Raw genomic sequence first — 19,736 nt, 5'->3', positions numbered from 1 at the left:
CAGGCAGGCACGTAGTCCTCCTGGCTTGCAGCCACCAGACTCACAGGCTTCCGGGAAAGGCTGACAGGGGCCGCTCTGTTCCTTTGAATCTGAGAATATGTGGCTGGGGAAGCCTAAATTAATTAAGTGATGCTGAGGCCCTGAGGCCCTCCTGAGGAAGCACATAAGGGAGGGGGCAGTGAGGACAGGGTAAGCTGCACCTCCTCCCCCAGTATTGGAATCCAAGGAGGCTCAGGAGCTTCATTGGAACGAAGCCTGCACTTAAGTGCTTCCAGGGAGACAAAGAAATAATAAATCAAGAGCAAGTGCCCCGCCCACACGCCACCACCACCACCATCAACCTGCTTCTCCACAGAAATAAGGCCGTTTCACATCTTTGGGACCAGCTGTCTCCATGAGGCAACAAATGGCAAGGCCCTGGAATTGACTGGGCCCATGACCTTCTCAGATAAGAGGCCAAGATGGGCTGATGACTTCCTCCAGAGCAGCGCCCCTCACAACTCCCTCAAGAACACACACAAACACTAGACACAAGCACAAGTGCACAATGGCTATCTTTCCACCCCCTCCCCAAGTTGCCATATACCAAGATTCAGTGAGCTCCAGCAAGCTCCACTATGGCACTAGTCCAGCAGAGAAAGGACCTTGTTCTAGCAGACTGAGGCCACAAGTGTATTCAATGGATAAATTGAGAAGAAAGATTGCCAGCCAGAAATCACCATTCTGTCTCTATCCACACAGAACAATAATAATTAAGCTCCTCCTAAGTGTTAGGCATTGAGTTAGATACTTTCAAATAAGTGGTCTCATAATCTTCATTCATCCCGGAACAGGATGGCATGGTGGCTGAGAGCTGGATGCTGGAGCTAGAAAACCTGCATTTTAATTCTGTCTCCACCACTTGTGAGTTCTCTGACTGTGGATAAATTACTGTATCTCAGTGTCCTTGCCTGTAAAAGGGTAATATGAAGGTTGGTAAGAGGATTAAATGAGTTAATGTTTGTTAAATGCTTAGAATGGTGCCTGGCACATTATAAACCTGTCGATGTGTCTAATAAATAGATTTCTTCCTTTATTTATTCAACTTACATTTAGTACGAGATATGTACTCTGTAGCAACAGTTCATACATCTGGTTGAGAAAGGAGAGAAAAAAAAATGCTTCCATTTTCTCTGATAGGATTGGATGGGAAGTTTCCTTTTGCCTGTAATTTGCACCCAGATAGAGGAGTCTCCGGAAAGGACTTTACCAAGAGTTCTGGTAAAGAGGAAGCCACTGGCGCAGGAAGATGGAGGGGCGGTGCCCTTGTGGGAGGCTGGTTGGCAAGTGGCAGAACCGGGGACAGCACCCTGGACAGCTCCCCGCGCTCCAGAGCAAGAACGGAGGTTGTTTCCACCTCCCACCAAGGCTCGGGTCCTTGCCTTGTGCCGAGGTAAAGGGTCCTCACCTCCCTATAATTCCTGCACCCTAGTCCTTGGGTCTGCTGATGGACGGGAAAGGAGGGGGGTTGCCTTCTGAGCTGGAAGTTGGAGGGTGAGCAAGTTCAGCGTCCCTAGGGCCTCCTTAGGGAGCCAGCCCAGGACCTTCCTCCTGCCGTGGATCTTCAGCTGCCTCTCTCCCCAACACTGCCAGGGTGTGGCCACCTTGCAGATGGAGCAGCAGAAGCACAACGAGGCACAAGGGACAGGGAGGGAGTGTGAGGACCACAAGACAGGCCTCACAGCCTGCATTTAAATCCAGGCTCTACTGCTGGGATCTTGGGCAAGTGACCCAGCTTCTCCACGCCCCTCTTCCTCGTCAGTAAGACAGGGGCAATAGCACCTACACTGCAACAGGACTGAGTGAGGGTTAAATAAAACAGCACACACAACACCCCTGGCACAGTGAAGTGCTTAATAAGTGAGTCTGTTTCCTGCCATGGGGGAATGAACGGAGGACTGGAGAGTTACGGAGGAGCCCAGAGATACCTTGCCTTCATGCTCAGGAACAGACATGAATCCTGTGGCCAGAGGGTTGGGAGACCGGGTCTGCACCATAAAGGCCCTGGGAGAGTTCCTCTTCTCTAAGATCCCACTGTTCTTCAGCCCCCAGACACAAAGCTTCTGCTTTAAACCCCCACTTATTTTGGTCAGGGAAAATAATATATGCATAAATAAAAATGTTCAGCAAGCTGGAAGACTGTCCCTTTAAAAGCCTTATAATGGGAGAGTCAGAAGAGGCCAGAGGTCTCAAACTCAAATGACTGGAGAGACACGCAGGTGACATAAATGTGTGAAGCCAGCTGCAAAGAGACTTCGAGGAGATGGAGAGTGTGTGTACTGACTAAAGCCCTTCAAATAAAATTTAAAATCATTCTCTCACCCCAGAGCCCTCTGCAGGACCCATTTCCCCTCAGAGCTGCAGCAAGGGAGCTCTCTCCCCTAATCCCTTACTTAACAGAGACCAAGACTGGAGCCCAGAAAGAGGCTATGACTTGCCCAAGAGCCACAGAGCCCGGCCTGTCCCCATCCTGGGGCTCTTCCCCTCCCTCAGGCACAGGGCAGTCGGCCACTGCAGAGCAGCACAGGCAGCTCTTTTAGTGGAAGAGTTTCTCTTCCACCCCTGGGTGCCTGGGTGGGGGAGAGACTGGGCAATAGGTGGCAAGACCGCTGCCTCTCACCCTGACGCCCTGGTCTCCATCACTTCTCCCCACGGCCATTTCAGGGACAGAAGCCAACTTTCTGATGCCGTCCAGGCCCTCCACCAACCAGCACAGAGCCTGGAATCACAATACCCACCTAACCAGAGGGACTAGTCAGGAAGCCAGGGTGCCTTGTACTTTTTATCTGTTCTTCGCAAGACCCACAACTGGGAAATGAAGACAGTAGCCCATTTTACAGATGATAATAACTACAGCAAGCACTTACATTGCTCTTACTATATGCCAGGCGCTCTCAGCAGTAGGTACTATCATCCCATTTTACAGATAAAGAAACTGAGGGATAGACATGCCAAGTAATTTCCAGGAGGCACTCTAACTAGTGAGCGTCAGAGCCAGGAGCCATCTCAGTGGTTTGTCTCTAAAGCCCAAGTTCCTCGCCCGGCATCACGGTGCCTCCTTGGGATGGGCAGCAGGTAGGGGAAGCAGCTGGATCTAATGCTGGCTTGCCTTTGAGGCTAGAAAGATGGGAAGAATCCTCTCTGACTCTGGAAGAGAGACAAACTGTCATCTCAACAACACAAGTCTCCCAACCTCCTCTGCCTCAGCCTCTCTCCGGCCAGCCCGCGGCCTGGAACACGGACTCAGTGTGCCATCCAGGGCCAACGCTCTTTAGGGGAGACATTAGGGCGGCTCAGCTTGTCTACTGAGAGCGGGGCCCGCCCTCCAGGAAGGTGAGCCTCCCTTGAGCCTCTGATGGGAGTAAAGCTGCCGAGTCCTGACTCGGGAGGGGCGCGGCGCCCACGCGGGTTCTTACACTTCCAAGAGAAGACCCCAGCCACATCACTCCCAGATCCACCCGGGACTTGAAAGCCGCTCTGGAGATTGGGAGGTGGGGGAGGGAAGGGGGCGGGGCCTCGCAGGAGCGGAGGGAGGGCTTGGTCCAGGGCGCAGAGGGCCTGGGAGGAGTTAGAGTTGGGGGGTGGGGGGAGGGAGAGCGGCGGGCGCGGGTATGAGGAGGGTTGGAAGAAGAGGCGGAGCTGGGGGACCCGGGCAGTTAAAACGGAAAGGGGGAGTACTGGCTGGGAAAGGGTGGCGAGGCAGTGCGGGAGGATGGGAGTGGCAGGGCTGATATTTGGGGCCTTGGGTGGGGGCGAGGCGACTTCTCCCCTCATCCCCAGATGCTCATAGTCTGGAATTCTCTGCTATGACATTCTCCGGAAGGGCCGGTCTGTCGGAACCGGGTCCACCAGCTTCTGCGCCTCCCCCTCCCTTCCCCGGGGTGGAAGGGGCCAGGGGGCGTGGCCAGGGAAAGGGTTGGGGGATCCATACCCGGCGCCCCTCCAGTCACCACCCCACTTTCCAGCTTCGAGAACGGATGGATCCAGCCGCGGCTCACCTCGGGGGCTCCCTGCCTGCTATGCGCCGAAATCCAGGCTGAGACGGAGATCTGGAGCCCCCGGCGCCCCCCTCTCCCACGGGGCCGGAGGAGAAGCGGCCGCTGCGCGCCCCCTTCCGAGGGGAGAGGAGCGGGCGCGGACCCCGCGGGTCCTAGAACTGGGGAGGCGGAGAACACGCTCCTCGCGCGGTACACCCATTTTCAGGGGCTTGGCCAGGACTCTTTCCGCGCCAAGACCCCTTCCTGGGGCTTCCAGCTTTGGCGCATCTGGGGAGGGGACCCCCTCCCGGCCGCGCCCCGCCCCCGGCCCCCGCCCCGCCGACGTCGTATTAGCATGAGCGACGCAAGTGGCCCGGGCACCACTCGGGGGCCGAGACTCGCAGCGTCACAGCCCCGAGTGTAAAGGAAAAAAAGAGTAGGCGGCGGAGGAGGAGGCAAGAGCCGACGCGAGGGGAGGGGAGAGCGGCGGCGGGGCCAGCGAGCCGGCGGGCGGGCGGCAGCAGCATGCCCCTCGGCCCGCGCGGGCGGCCTCTCAGCGCTGCGGGGGCGGCTGCGGGCGCGCGGGAGGCGCGGTGCGCTCATCCGGCCCCGGCCCCTCGGCGAGCCCGCCTGCCCTGACCGCCCCTGAGCCCGGCGGCGGCGGGTGCGGGCCTCGGCTCCGAGCAGCGGCGGTCCTTCCCTTTCCCCCGGCGCAGGGCCATGAGCCCTGCAGCCACCTGAGGCGCGGGGGCCGTCGCGCGGCGCCGACCGCGACCCCGAAGTTCTGTGCTCTCTTCTTTGCACTGCAGGCGCCGGCGCCCGGCCCCGGCGGAGGCGTCCTCGGAAGAGCGGGCGGGCAGGCGCCATGGAACCGGCGGCGCCGGCGGGCCAGGCCCGGACGGCAGCCACCAAGCTGTCGGAGGCGGTAGGCGCGGCGCTGCAAGAGCCCCGGCGGCAGCGGCGCCTGGTGCTGGTCATCGTGTGTGTCGCGCTTTTCCTGGACAACATGCTGTACATGGTCATCGTGCCCATCGTGCCCTACTATGTCGCCCACATGCACGGGAGCCCCAACCCGGCCACCGAAGTGCGGGTGCCCATCCTGCCGCCGCCCACTCCGGCCAATACTAGTGCCGACATGGTCAACACCTCAGAGTCCCCGACGGCCGCGCGGCCGACCCGGTCTGCCCCGCAGCCCCACGTCCCCACTGAGAGCGAGGACGTGAAGATCGGGGTGCTCTTTGCCTCCAAGGCCATCCTGCAGCTGCTTGTGAACCCCCTGAGCGGGCCCTTCATCGACCGCATGGGCTACGACGTGCCGCTGCTCATCGGCCTGGGCGTCATGTTCGCCTCTACCGTGATGTTTGCCTTCGCAGAGGACTACGCCACGCTTTTCGCCGCCCGCAGCCTGCAGGGCCTGGGCTCGGCCTTCGCGGACACGTCCGGCATTGCCATGATCGCGGACAAGTATCCCGAAGAGCCCGAGCGCAGTCGCGCGCTGGGCGTGGCGCTGGCCTTCATCAGCTTCGGAAGCCTGGTGGCGCCACCCTTCGGGGGCCTCCTCCACCAGTTCGCAGGCAAGCAAGGGCCCTTTCTGGTGCTCGCCGCCGTTTCGCTGTTCGACGCTGTGTTGCTGCTGGCGGTGGCCAAGCCCTTCTCGGCCGCGGCGCGAGCGCGAGCCAACCTCCCTGTGGGCACGCCCATCCACCGCCTCATGCTGGACCCCTACATCGCCGTGGTGGCTGGCGCGCTCACCACCTGCAACATCCCCCTCGCCTTCCTGGAGCCCACCATCGCCACGTGGATGAAGCGCACGATGGCAGCGTCCGAGTGGGAGGTGGGCATGGCCTGGCTGCCGGCCTTCGTGCCACACGTGCTAGGCGTCTACCTCACCGTGAGACTGGCGGCGCGCTACCCACACCTGCAGTGGCTTTACGGCGCGCTGGGGCTGGCAGTGATCGGCGCCAGCTCGTGCGTAGTGCCCGCCTGCCGGTCCTTTGCACCGCTAGCGATCTCGCTCTGCGGCCTCTGCTTCGGCATTGCGCTGGTGGACACGGCGCTGCTGCCCACGCTCGCCTTCCTGGTGGACGTGCGCCACGTCTCGGTCTACGGCAGCGTCTATGCCATCGCCGACATCTCGTATTCCGTGGCCTATGCGCTCGGGCCCATAGTGGCGGGCCACATTGTACACTCCCTTGGCTTTGCGCAGCTGAGCCTTGGTATGGGCCTGGCCAACCTGCTCTACGCGCCCGTCCTGCTGCTGCTGCGCAACGTGGGCCTCCTGACGCGCTCCCGCTCCGAGCGCGATGTGCTGCTGGATGAGCCACCGCAGGGTCTGTACGATGCCGTGCGCCTGCGTGAGCGCCCTGTGTCCGACCCAGACGGCGCGCCTTGCAGCCCGCCTGGCCCCTTTGAGGAGTGTGAGGACGACTACGACTATTACACCCGCAGCTAGCAGCCCCGCTCCTCCTCCGGGCCACCCACCCACTCCCCACCCCTCGGTCAAGGTGGCTGCTCTGTGAGCTCACTGGCCAGCTCAGGCTCAGGGCCCGCCCCCTCCAGCGAATACCCCAGCCCCTCCCCTGTCTTGACTTCCCCTGCGGGGATCCCCTCTCCATGACCCTTTCTGTGTCCCTCTCCTTTTGGTCCAAGGGGGCGTGGAGCACAGAGGCACGCGAAGCGATGCGCTCCTGACAGAGATGAAGGGGACCGTGGGCCGCCACCTCGGGGCTCCCCTGTGTAAAGCCATGCGTCTGTCTGTCTATCTTTCCTTCGTACCTCCCAGTGCCAACTTGGCCGGCTGCACCGCGGTGCCTCCGGCTTGAATCAATAAACCGTGTCTATCTGAGACCGAGTCTCTTTACTGCTGGGGGTGGGCAGCTTGGCACAGGGCCAGCCCGAGGGTCGGGTGAGCCGGATCTAGCCTCAGTCCAGGTCTCAGCTCGGTGGGCACCCGGGAAGCCTGTGGCTCTTTTGCTACTTGGAGAAGGAGCTACGAGAGAAGCAAGTCCGACAGGGACTCTCACCCACGGACACCCTGGTTCACACACGCCCCCCTCGGCCTGCAACAGCCCCGCCCTCCCAGGCCCAGCGCAGCGCCCCAGGGCGCCGCCCGGGGGAGCCTGAGGACCCGCTCCCGCCGGACGCGCTGGGCCCCGCCCCTTCAGGACACGCCCTGAATCGCCACAGAGCCTGGAGGCGCCGGCCTGGGCTTCCCTTCGAGCCGGGCATCCTGTCCGGTCCAGGCTCCAAAAAGGAGTAGAGGCTGAGCTGTTTCGGGCAGCGGAAGGAAAACCGGCCCCATCTTTCAGGGCCCCATCTCTGGAAACGGGCGTGTGTGACGTGTGTGTGTTCGTTTTAGAGAACCAGGTTCTAGCCTACGAGGAGTAGGGGAACAGTTGTGGGTGTGTCTGCTGTGTCCCAGGCCGTGCGGGTCTGAGTCCCGACTGGATCTCTGAGTGAAAGCAGCCGCTCAGGGCTGTCAGAGAAGTCTCCCCACCTTGAGTGTGGGTCCCAGGAGCCCCAGGCCCTCGTTTGTGCTCCACTCTCTGTCCTGAAGCCCTTGGCTAGGTGATGGCCGCAGAGTCCTCGGACTCAGCGAGGAGAGCTCGCGGTGTTGGGGTACGCCTGTGTATTAGACAACGCCTGTGGGGGTCTGCACTGCCAGTGTGTGCACGTCTGCTCTCGGTCTGCTTGTCTACTGTGTGTGTGTTGTCTGGGCAGGGTCTGTCTTTGTGGGTTGTCTGTGTGTTTTCCTGTGTGGGGCGGAGGGGGGGATGCTTTGTCTGGAGGGAGAGTCGAGTGTCTGCCTGTGACTGCGTGTCTCTAAGCATCCCCAGGTCCGTATGCCCCTCCCAGCATAGTGCCAGCAGGGATGGGGTGGGGATAGAAAAGGAGGGAGAACCTGCAGTGATCAACAAACAGGTTTATTATTATTATCATCATCATCATTATTATTGTGAAAGAAGTTGTAGTAGGGTTGGAGCCTGGCCTAGACGGTGGGGAGGGCGCAGATTTCCCCAGACGCAGCCCTCCCCTGGGTTCTGCGCTGCTAGCCGGAGCTAGGATAATGGGGCTGGGGGAGTGCGGGGACCGGGGAAGGCTGGGCTGGGGACAGTGGGCACAGGCGGGGCAACGTCCTGCACCCCCTTCTCAGGCCTGGATTCTGCCTCCCTCGCACGAGCTCATCCGGGAAGCCGTCCGAGCAGGGGCGGGGGGCCGGGAGGTGGTGGTGGGGGGCGGAGAGACAGAGGACGGACAGGGAGAGACACAGGGGTGGGGCTGGGAGAGGGAGGAAAAAGGAGAGACGGGAGGGAGGAGGAACAGGAGGAAGGAGAGAACAGGCGAGGCCGGCTCGCCCTCAGCCAGTCGCGAGTCCGCGGGGACAGGCGACGTCGGAGGCTCCACCACCGACAGAGGCGGCAGCCCCCACCCCCGCACTGCTGACGCGTCGGGCGATCCCTTCCCGCTCACACTCGGGCCCGCAGTCCTGCTGGGTGCGGTGCCGCGGCGGCGGAGGCGGCGGAGCAGAGGAGAGCAGGTGAGAAGGGCTGGGCTGCCGGAGCGCAGCGGGGGGAGCCGAGGGCTGCAGAGCGAGGCTCCGTCCAGGGACCGCGCCGGGGCCGAGACGCCCCTGGACTCGCGGAGTCCTCCGAGTCCTGAACGGCAGCGGCCGTCGGGGGACCACTAGGAGACTGCAGGATTCCTTGGCTCTGGTGCTTCCCCACCCAGAGTGGGGGCGGGGGGACCGGGAGCTGGACGATGAGAAGTTAGGGGGAAAGGACTTGGAGAGGCTTGACCAGCAGGGCTCCGCGTGCGCATCCACACTTCTCCCGGACCCTCATCTACTATGTGCCAGGGTCTGCACTTTCTGTGCCCAGTCGGAGGGTCCACAGGTCTCACCCCGACCCCCTTGAAGTGCCAGCGCGCAGAGGCGGGAAGTGGGGAGCAGGCGGGGGCGACAAGTGTGAGCTGGGTCGCAGGGAGTCCCTGGGGCGCGCACACAGCCTGTGGTGCCGGCGCTGGGCTGGGGTTGGGCTTCCAGGGCAGAGCAGAGACCCCTCCGGGCAGCCTTCGGAAGGGAGGCAGGCGGGAGCATGGATTGGAGGGCACCAAGCAGACGGACGGAAAGACACATGCACACATACAGCCTCTAGGCGCTGGCCCAAAGCCCGAGGAGGAAGAGCATCTAGCCGGCCATGACCAGGTCCTCCCCTTTGGCCCCCACGAAACGATTCTGGTTCGATCTGTTGCGCCTCTCCGAGACGTGCGGTCTCCGAGGCTTCGCTAGTGTCTTCCCGCTGTGATGCTGTCAGGGGGAGGGCCAGAGCAAGAGGAGGCATCGGCTGTCAGGGCCTTTACCAACCTGACCTTGCTCTCGTAGGCCCCACAAACCCTCCCGCACTGGGGTGGACCCTCCCCTCACCTGGACGCTGCCGCTTCCGCTGTGCAGTGGGTAGGGGCAGTCCCTATGCTCCACGCCGCTGGCGGATCTGGGGACCGCCTAGTCCGGAGTGCTCCGGCGCGGTGCGTGCGAGGACTCTACATTCTCCGCCCAGCGCTGCCAGGCAGCCCCAAGCTCCTCCACCCCTGAGCCGGGTCCATCTATCTTTTTGAATGTTCTGTCACTGCATCAACTACTCCTCGCGCCCAGCCCCGACTTGGGCTGTGCCAGTTTAGGCGTGGGGGTGGGAGGGGGTGGTGGAATGGGCTGAGCATCAGCTTTAGGCTCTTGGGAGAGAAGAGAGGATGGGAGAGTGGAAAGCAGGTGTGTGTGCCTCTGCAGGCTTACACTAAGGGGGATCTCTGAGGATAGAGACTGGGCCCCACTGGCCTTCAAAACTGGTCTTTGCCTCTCTTGGCCTGCCTCACCTTTGCTACTCCTTCAAAATTAATACATCTCTCTCCAGGCTGAGTCAGGGGGTCCTTAGGGGCCTGGGCTGCCCAGGTTCCCTGTATCACCTCCCTCAGCATTCCCACGCCACTTATGCTGGGAGCCTGCAGACTAGAGACTGCCTAAGTTACAGCCTGTCCAGCAGGGTCCTCCCTGCCTTGACCATAGGCCAGGCTCCCAATGAGTGCAGAGTGCCTCCTGGAGCCCAGAACCTCAAGGACCTTGTGTTCCTTCCTGCATTCCTGCATTCATTCCTTGTACTCAGCTCTGGAGTCCTCCTCCATGCCAGGCACCAGGCTAGGTCCCAGAGATGAAGCGCTGAACACAGCAAGTATGGTCTTGCCCTGGAGAAGCTCACAGTCTAGTGGGAAACAGAGGTGGGTTTTTTTGGTATAAAAATATTTTTATTCCTCTTTTTTAAATACCAGTATATATTTAAGATATTTAACATGATGTTTTTATATACATATATATAGTAAGATGCTACTACAGTGAAGCTAATTAGTATAAGCATCTCCTTACATAGTTACTTTTGTGGGTGTGGGTGTGTATGTAGTGAGAGCACCAGAAATCTAATATGAATTTTTTTTTAAAAAAAGTTAATCTGTACTTTCAGACGTCAGGATGGTGATTACCTTTGGGAATTAGGGAAGGGATAGTGATAGAAAGGGGGGCATAAAATGACATGAGGGACATTTTGTTTCTTGACTTGGGTGCTGGTAACATGCTGTCTTCACTTTGTGATGATTCTTTGAGCTGTCATTAATGATTTGTGCACGTTTGTACTTTGGCAAATACTGTTGAAAGATCCAAAACAACAGCAGAAATAAAAAGTAAATAAAAGTATTGGAAGTAAAATTGAGAAGAATCTTCCAGAAAACTGAAAAGAAAAAGAAATGGGAAACAGATGAGAATGGATAAGAAAATAGGAATAACAATCCAGACGGTTCAATCTGTCCGGAGTTCCTGAAGAGAGAACAAAGGGAAAGAGGGATGTATTTCTTAAATAATATTAAGAGAAGAAAGTTTTCCAGAAGTGAAGAAAAAAATTTAAGAATTCTTACCTGGTGTTAAGAACAGTAAATGAAAATAAACCTACTCCGGGTCACATTATTGCAAAATTTCAGAGAATGATTAATAAAGAGAAAATAGTAAAGGACTTCATTCTTCCTTTCTTCAATGGGAAAGAAAATGATTTATATACAAGATTTGAGAGGCAAAAAAGCATCGTGCTTTTCAGTAGCAATCTATTGAGTTGTACCTCACTTAGAAATGTTCACCCAGTCAGAATTATGAAGTGGGGAATAAAATAAAGGCCTTTTCAGACACACAAAATCCCATACCCTCTTCCTCTTGAACCTATAGAAAGCTGTGCAGCTTGTACCAAATAAGGGCATATAAGCAGCAAGGAGTAAAATTCTGGCTACCAGACATAGAACAGAGGAACTCCAACCAGGAGAATAGAATAAGAAAGAGCCAGAATGACAACTTTTCAGAACTGGAGAACACCCAGTCTAGACTGGAGCAGAAAGATGAAGTGACTCCAGAGGGAAATCTCCAAGGAAAGGTGTGTGTGTGGGGGGTGTGTGTGTGTGTGTTGTATTTGGATTTGCATAAAATGTTCTATAATTTTGATGGAAAATTTGGTAAAAATAAGTGATGGTGACATAGAAATACAGTTATGTGAATGTTGAATATTGATTTAAACAACTGGAGGGAAGAGAGCTATCTTTATCTTCCCTAATAGGAAGTCAATTTTATGTCTTTTTATGTTTTTATGATGTTAATTAGTGTTCTTTTACTTCCACTCAAACAACTCCCTTTAGCATTTCTTGTAAGGCAGGTCTGGTGGTGATGAACTCCCTCAGCTTTTGTTTGTTCAGGAAAGTCTTTATCCCTCCTTCCTTTCTGAAGGACATCCTCACTGGATGTAGAATTCTTGGTTGACAGTTATTTTCTTTCAATATTTTGAATATGTCTTCTCATTCTCTCCTGTAGTGAAGTTTCTGTTGAGAAATTCGCCAATAATCTCATGGGTTTTCCCTTGCATGTAACTTCCCTCTATTCTCTTGATGCTCTTACAATTCTTTCTTCGTCTTTGACTTTTGACGATTTAATTATATTGCGTCTCAGTGTAGCTCTGTTTGGATTTAACCTATTTGGTAACCTTTGGGTCTCATGGATCTGGATGTCCATTACTCTCCCCAGGTTTGGGAAGTTTTCAGCCATTATTACTTTAAACATATTTGCTGTCCTTTGCTCTTTCTCTTCTCCTTCTGGAATTCCCACAATGCAAATATTGTTTCTTTTCGTTGTGTCCCATAGTTCCCGAGGAATCCTTTCTTCAGTCTTTTTCATTGTTTTTCTTTTTACTCCTCTGACTTGGTAATTTCCAATGTCCTATTCTCTAGGTTGCTGATTCTTTCTTCCGCATGGCCCTGTCTACTTTTGAAACTCTTGTTGAATTCTTCAGTTCAGTTGTTATTGTTGTTGTTGTTTGCTGAGGAAGATTCACGCTGAGCTAACATCCATTGCCAGTCTTCCTCTTTATTCGCTTGAGGAAGATTTGCCCTGAGCTAACATCTGTGCCCATCTTCCTCTATTTTTCATATGTGGGATGCATCCACAGCATGGCTGTTGAGTGGAGTAGGTCCACACCCAGGATCGGAATCTGCAAACCCAGGCCACTTAAGTGGAGCATGCAGAAATTTAACCACTCAGCCCCGGGCCAGCCCCCAGTTATTGTATTTTTTAACTCTAGGATTTCTGTTTGGGTTTTTTTTTTTTTTTTTTTTTGGATGGCTGCTATTTCTTTGCTGAACTTCTTGTTCTGCTCTTGCATTGTTTTCCTAATTTGGTTTAGTTGTCTATTTGTGTTTTCTTGTAATTCACTAAACTTCACTAAGAGGATTATTCCAAATTCTTTGTCTGACTGTTCATAGATCTCCATTTCTTTCAGGTCAGTTATTGGAGCTTTATTAGTTTCCTTTGGTGACGTCATATTTACCAGATTTTTTGTGATCCTTGATTCTTTACGCTGGTATCTGCACATTTGAGTAATTGGACTCCTCTCCCAGACTTGACAGGTTTGCTTTGACAGAAACAGTTCTTCACCAGTCAGCTCAGTTTGGGTTTCTGAATGTGCCTGCTAGTAACATCCTTGGGCAGGTGGGGCCTGCTATTATGGTCTATTCTGGAGGCAAGGCAATGGTTTGAGCTCTGAGGATGGTGTTGGGGGTGTGTGCCACCAACTGAGAACAGTTAGATAGGACTGCTGACTTGTTGCCCTACCCAGGTGAGGCTGTAGGGTGGGTTCTGTATTTGCTTGGATTCTCTGGTCACACTCACTAGATGATTGAGACTGGGTACTACACACAGCAGCAGATGGGACAATGAATGATCTTCCCTGCAACAGGGTGGGACCCAGGGCTCATACGGCTCATTGTTTTGCACTTCAAGTTCCCTGACCGAACAGAGTACTGGCTTTGCTCTGCACACTTTCAGCTCTGCCAGCCCACCTCTCAGCTTGATTCCTGCTGGGCTGTACAGCTTCCAGTTGTCACCAGCCCTTCTGGTCCGATGAGGCTGAAAGACACTCTCCACAGCAGGTGGGGCTATGTCACAAGTCCCTTGCCTGGGTGGGAGGAGGAGGGCCACTGCAGGCTACTCTCAATTTTCTAAACAGGTTCTCTAGTTAGGAGAGGTGGGGAGCTACCCTCAGATTTCGCTAGGAATTAATCCCCCTGCCTGTGTGTAGCATGGGAAGGCTCCATGCCCAGTACTGGCTTTGCTCTCGGGGAATCACCTCTGCCCACCCACCTCTTGGCACAAAAGCCACTGGACCACACTGCTTCCAGGAGTTGTCACCAGCCCTTCTGGTCAGATGGGGCCAGAAGATACTCCCCACCGTGGTTGGGGCTGGGATTCAGCTCCTTGCCTGGGCGTGGGTGAACTGGGCTCTAGGGTCAGCAAAACTCCTCGCTTGAGGATCTGAATCAGGCAGGTCTGTACCCTGCCTAGTTCCCTGGTCAGAGTGCGCCCCCGGCTCAGTTCTGCAGGTGAGCAAAGCTGCTGATTGGGATTATTACATGGGCACTGCAGGTATGAACTCAGTCAGCCAAGATCTGTGCACTGGTTGTTGCATGCCCCTCTCCCCTTCTCCATCACAGGCAGATTCCCAGTGGTTGAGCCCCGCAAATTCCCCTGCAATCCCCATGGGGAGAGAGCAGAGTAGGGGCTCCCACAGAGTGACCCACAATGCTGGAGGAGGGCTGGATGGCCCTCCTGGGTTCTTGGGAAAGAGAGATTTTAATCTGCAAAGCACGTATCTATTGGATCTTGGGCAATAACAAAGCCAGTGCTCTGCCAACCATCCCTCATGGGTCTGGAGTGGGCAAGCCCAGCCCTGCTCCCTCTCATGCTGCCCTGGGCAGGTCAGTTGGGCCTTCGTGACAGCAGATACCAGCTGGAGGCTCACTTCTGGCCCCATCCTCTCCTATTTGGGGGCTCAGAAAGGACACCGTGGCCAGAGGGGCTGGTCTGGAGGTCAGGAGATTGGGGCCAGACCTATAATGAGGCCTGCATACACTGCTGTCTAGCCCTGGCCCCCTTACAGGATGGGGTCATACTGGAGAGGTGAAGGGTCCATGGTGGGTCCATGTGGCTGTTGTGTTGATGCCTCCCTGCTTCTTGGTCCCCAGGTCTGCACCTCCGCTTCTCCAGCCAGGAGTCCCCAAGATGCCCATCCTGGAAAAAGCGCCCCAGAAGATGGCAGCCAAAACTCCCAGCAGTGAGGAAGAGCCTGTGAGTGACTTTTAGAGCTTTCTCTCTCATCCCTGCTCTCCCCACATACATGCCCTGCTTCCAGAACAGTCCTAGTGGCACTGTCCCCCAGCATTTACCTGGCCCCAGCCCTACACTCTCCTGGTCATGAGGCCCAGGCTGCAGCCCTATCCTGAGCCTGCTGAGGAGCACGGGAGGGTCTGGAGGGGCTGGGAGTGGCTTCAGGGGTGCAGGAGTGCAGACAGCCACACTTCCTAACCCTCAAGGCCAGGGAGAGCGCTTGACCTGGGCCAGGTTCTCTCTTTTCTCCCAACGCTTCCCCCTACAAGTTCCACTTTCAATGGCCTTGAGCCCACTGGAGTTGCCTTAAGGTGTGGCCGACTTCCCTGCTCTAAGCCTTGTCACATCCCAGCCCCAGCTGCTGTCCCTAGTTCAGCCGGGAAGCCTTAGGCACCATCTTCTCCACTGGCTTGAGACAATGCCACCTCTCCTTGAGCAGGTGTCCTCCCTCCACACCCAGACTCACCTTCTGGAGTGACAGAGCAACACATCTGATCTCCAGGTTGTTGCGCATGTTGGCTCCTCTGCCACACTTGTCTTCTTGACACTTTCTTACCCTCCTCCTCGCCCAGGCCTTCGCTTGAAACCCTAATCAGAACCTCCTGGCTTCTCCTCATGAAGTTGCTCACCACATTGTCCCACCCTCTGTAGCTGACAAACCTCTGTCGTTGCCTCTGCTCCATGGCACATCCCTCCCTTTGGACTGTAGCTGCCCTCAGAGCAGCCTTGTCTCTCCATCATCCCTGAGTCTGGCCCAGGGCCTGCCTCACAAGAATGTCTCACCTGTCCAGGAAACGTGTATTGACCTGAGAGCCCAAGGTCCAAAGACCTCACTAGTACAAGTCCCTGCCTCTGGCCTGGGGTATGGGCCAGAAGCCCATGAGAGTCTGGGAGGAGCCTGGAGACATCTTGTCAGAGATTCTTGCCTCATTCTTTTTAACTCGTCACTGATTCCTGTGACCCAGGCTGAGTCCCAGGGCACTGCCAGAGCCCCAGAGAAGGGTGGCTCATTTCTAGCAGGGATTCCAGCCAGACCTGCTGGCACTCTTGGCCAGACCACCAGCTTGGCCTGGGCTTTCTGTAGGTGCTTTCTCCATTACCCATCACACAGACCCCCAGACCCCAAGAGAAGGAAGAGAGAACCAGAGCGGCTGGGTTGGGAGCCTGGACCTGGCTCTCTGGGAGTGGGCTGAGCAGCCTGGCATGTTGCCCAGATCCATCCCTGAGTGTTCCCCAGGGGCAGAGGCAGCCCATAGTTGGCACTGATATCCTTGTTCCTCCCCCTAGGGCAGCGAACTCTAGAGACAGGCTCAGGCAGGCAGAGGACTCCCGTTCATTCATCAGCTTACACTCACACGGTCCATGGCTGCCCAGGGCTACCGTGGGGGCTCCAGCCTGTGCAGCAGCAGACGTAGAGCAGAGGCAAGCTTTCAAAAGGCCGCCTCACTCTGCAGCCCACCTGGGGTAGAAATTCCCTGCCCGCCCCACCGCACAGAGGAGGACCCCCTGAAAGAAGGCAGCCCACTCTCTGCCAGCTTTGTACAAGTGAAGCAATAATATGAACAGTCTGGATTTCCAATTGTGACCAGCTAAATGAGTGAGAAGGAAAGGGAGAGGATGCAACAGGGAGCGGGAGAGACTGACCAAGGAGGAAGGAGCAGAGTGGATGTTGGGTTAAGACTGATTTCAGGTCCCAGCTCTGCCACCAAATTGCTGGGTGACCTTGGTCTAGTCCCTCCACTCTCTGGGCCTCAGTTTCCCCATCTGTAAATGGGACAACAATCCCTGCCAGGCTAAGCCATAACATTGTTTCACATACACGTGAGATCCCTGGGTAAAGAGCTGGTAAAGTGGGCAGCAGAGGGCCCAGGCAGAGAGGACAGTGGAGGGGGCTTCTACTTAGGCTCTCGCCACACTTGGGGAGACCCCAGAGCTTATGGGTTTCCTCTTAAGAATCCCTCTAGAGGGATAAGGAGAGTAACGTCATGACACTTTATGATGTGCCCATTTGGGGCCAGTTGTTTCTCTCGCTTAATTCTCTCTGTGCCCTTCTCAAGAAAGAATTGTTATTTACGTCCGATGGATGAGGAAGCTGAGGCTCGGAGAGATTAGGAGAGGAAGAACTTCCACTCCACTCCCCCTTCCACCCCATACCCATGTGGACCAAATGCCCCTTCCTGGGTTTTATACCTGGGAGGGACTTACTGAGGAGCCCAGGGCGTGTGTCACCTTCCCAGGACACACTTTGCAGAATTCTGGTCATTAGGGCACGCAATGAACTATGCCTCCCTCCATCTTTCACCTGTCTGAATCTTTCCATCCGAGTCATAGCCTTTGGGTCCAGAGATCAATTGGGTTCTGGACACCCAGCTGGAAACAATTCCTAAATTAAGAGTGACCAGCAGCCAATGTCAATAACAAGACTATTTCACGTTAGCCCCATTCTTTATGGTTTATATGCACGTTCACATCCATGATCTCTTTGATCCTATGAGAATTACAAGTTATTACCCCATTTTACAAGGGGGAAATTGAGGCACAGGGTTAGGGGTGGTTTGCTTAAGATCACACAGCTGGTCAGCAGCAGGGTCAGGGCGGGAACCCAGGTCTGCCTGGCACCAACATCAAGGTCTTTTCCTCTGCACTTTGTCCCCTCCTGGAGGCAGAGCAGGGGCATGGGAGAAAGCAAACAGAAGTGTCACAGTTCTGCTCAGCTGATCCCCGGAAACAGGCGAGTCCCAGGATAGGGAACAAGGATAGAGGCAGACAGAGACAGACACTGCCGTCAGATTGCGGACAGGCATGGGCCACACATAAGGACAGGCACAGCAAGTGTCTGTGGACCTTCTCTCTCAGGAGCTGCCCAAACTGCCAGTGCCCCCACTGCAGCAGACCCTGGCCACCTACCTGCGGTGCGTGCAGCACCTGGTGCCTGAGGAGCAGTTCAGGAGGAGCCAGGCCATCGTGCAGCAGTTCGGGGCCCCTGGTGGCCTCGGTGAGACCCTGCAGCAGAAGCTCCTGGAACGGCAGGAGAAGACAGCCAATTGGGTAAGAGTTGCTGGGAGGGGGCAGACTGGGGGCAGACAGGGGGACCCACGGGGCGGGGGCACAAACAGACATGGAGACAGAAGGATTTGGATGAGGGGCACATAGGTGACAAAGATAGAGTAGATGGGGGCAGGGATGTGGGAGAAACCAAAGGACAGCAGGGGCAAGAGTGAGGGACAGACAAGAGGTGGGATGGGAGATAGGGACGAGGACAGAGAGAGGACAGATGGTGATAGAGATGGGGTGATGGAGAGAGACAGGGTACAGAGGGGGAGACAGGCGGGGGACAGGGATGGAGGACAGACAAGCATGGGGGACAGACAGGATACAGGAATGGGGGACAGACAAGGACAAGGAGGAAGGACAGACAGGAGACAGGAATGGGGACAGACAAGGACAAGGATGGGGGACAGACAGGTGACAGGAATGGAAGACAGACAGGGCCAAGGTTGGGGGACAGACGGGAGACAGGAATGGAGCACAGACAAGGACAACGATGGGGGACAGACAGGAGACAGGGGTGGGGGCAGTGGAGGATAGAGGTGAGGTGAGGGAAGCAGAGAGCGGTGAAAGGCAGAACGGGGCACTCCTGGGGACAGGCAGGGGACATGGGCAAAGCCCCGAACAACCTGGATGGGAAGCTGGGATGGAACAAAGGAGAAAGCCTGGGGCAAAGGTGGAGGACAGGCACAGTGGGCTGCAGAGTGCACGGGCCCTAGCACGTAACTGGGGCTCAGTGATAGTTTGTGGAATGAATGAATGACAGTGGTGCACGAGCCAGTGAAGGGTCCTGATTGTCCTTCGGGGCTGCCAGGATGGGACTGTGGGCTCCAGAGACAAGGTGCCCCTGTTGGAGGAGTGTGTGTGGTGTTGTGGATGATGCTGTCCTTTCCCACCTCCCGGCAGGTGTCTGAGTACTGGCTGAACGACATGTACCTCGGTAACCGCCTGGCCCTGCCTGTCAACTCCAGCCCAGCGGTGATCTTTGCCCGGCAGCACTTCCAGGACACCAATGACCAGCTAAGGTGAGGCCGCCGTGCTCCCGGGCTCCCGGCTTGGGAGTCTGCCTGGGGGAGGGGTCCTGGCCCCAGCACAGGGAAGGAAAAGCTGAAGCTCCTGCCTTAGCTGAGCTTTCTGAGGCCAAATGGCCCTGAGACAGCAACCATCCCGGCCACAGCGTCAGGAGGGAGGTTAGGAGATGCTGCAGGGGAGTAACAGACACAAGTCTTCCTCAAATGTGTTTATTCAGGGTGAGGTGGGCACTAATGGAGGTCACAGGCCCCCAGGCATCCCCACGGCAGTCTTGACCTGGCTGAGGCCTGGGAGGAAGTGCTCACCCTCCCATCTCGCTAGGACTGGAGGCTGGGACTTGCTAGGATGGACGCTTTGCCTCTGCGGCCCTCCAGCCGCCAGCTCTAAGCAGAGGCTCTGAGGGGGTGGAAATCAGCCACTGCGGCCGAGCCTCTGCCATCTGCTGCCATTTTAGAGCTCACTGAGCCGCTGGAACGGCTCTGGGCCCACGGATGACGGTGGAGGGGCCGTTTACGCAGGGGAGGGGCGGAGAGGGAGGGTCTCCCTGAGCCAAACCTGGGTCTCAGACCTAATGTGGCACAGCGTGGGGACGGTTCAGAGGGAGGAGAAACGAGAGGCAGAGCCCGCTTTGGCCTATGAGCAGGGCTCAGCTCTGCTCTGCAGCCCCAGCCCCTCCTTCCTCCCCGAGACCAGCCAACTGACCCGCTGGCCCAGGGCAGCCTTCCGCCTTCCCCTGCAGCCTGGGTCTCCCTAGGGCAGAAGGAAGTGTGCAGATGGATGAATGACTTCTGAAAACAGTTCTCAAAATTGCATCCGAGGAGGCATTTTCCTCCTGATGCAATTAAGCCAGAGCTCATCATCCACGGACAGCTGAGATGATACCACCGGAGGCACAGTTCTCTGGTGCC

The 19,736-nt window shown here is 56.4% G+C and overlaps 2 protein-coding genes across 2 annotated transcripts in view; both read left to right on the top strand.

The window, feature by feature from the left end:
* Window positions 1-3,740: 3,740 nt before the first annotated feature.
* SLC18A3 (solute carrier family 18 member A3) lies at window positions 3,741-6,861 on the top strand. Its single transcript, XM_005615216.4, has one exon. It carries the CDS (start codon window positions 4,882-4,884, stop codon window positions 6,466-6,468), a length of 1,587 nt encoding a protein of 528 aa, XP_005615273.2. The 5' UTR covers window positions 3,741-4,881; the 3' UTR covers window positions 6,469-6,861.
* Window positions 6,862-7,183: 322 nt separating this feature from the next.
* CHAT (choline O-acetyltransferase) overlaps window positions 7,184-19,736 on the top strand; it is a 57,193-nt gene continuing 44,640 nt past the window's right edge. The window contains exons 1-4 of the mRNA XM_023648083.2: window positions 7,184-8,553; window positions 14,607-14,709; window positions 17,605-17,796; window positions 18,703-18,821. Of these exons, the coding sequence (XP_023503851.1) occupies window positions 14,644-14,709; window positions 17,605-17,796; window positions 18,703-18,821 (377 nt within the window). The 5' untranslated portion in view covers window positions 7,184-8,553; window positions 14,607-14,643. The remainder of the gene's footprint in view (window positions 8,554-14,606; window positions 14,710-17,604; window positions 17,797-18,702; window positions 18,822-19,736) is intronic.

Source organism: Equus caballus, chromosome 1 (genome assembly GCF_041296265.1).
Source record: "Equus caballus isolate H_3958 breed thoroughbred chromosome 1, TB-T2T, whole genome shotgun sequence".
NCBI classification, from domain to species: domain Eukaryota; kingdom Metazoa; phylum Chordata; class Mammalia; order Perissodactyla; family Equidae; genus Equus; species Equus caballus.
This window is presented reverse-complemented; position numbering and strand designations above follow the sequence as displayed.

Bases quoted from the DNA above. Each gene is read 5' to 3' on its own strand.
- SLC18A3 (XM_005615216.4), top strand. From the start codon at position 4,882: ATGGAACCGGCGGCGCCGGCGGGCCAGGCCCGGACGGCAGCCACCAAG.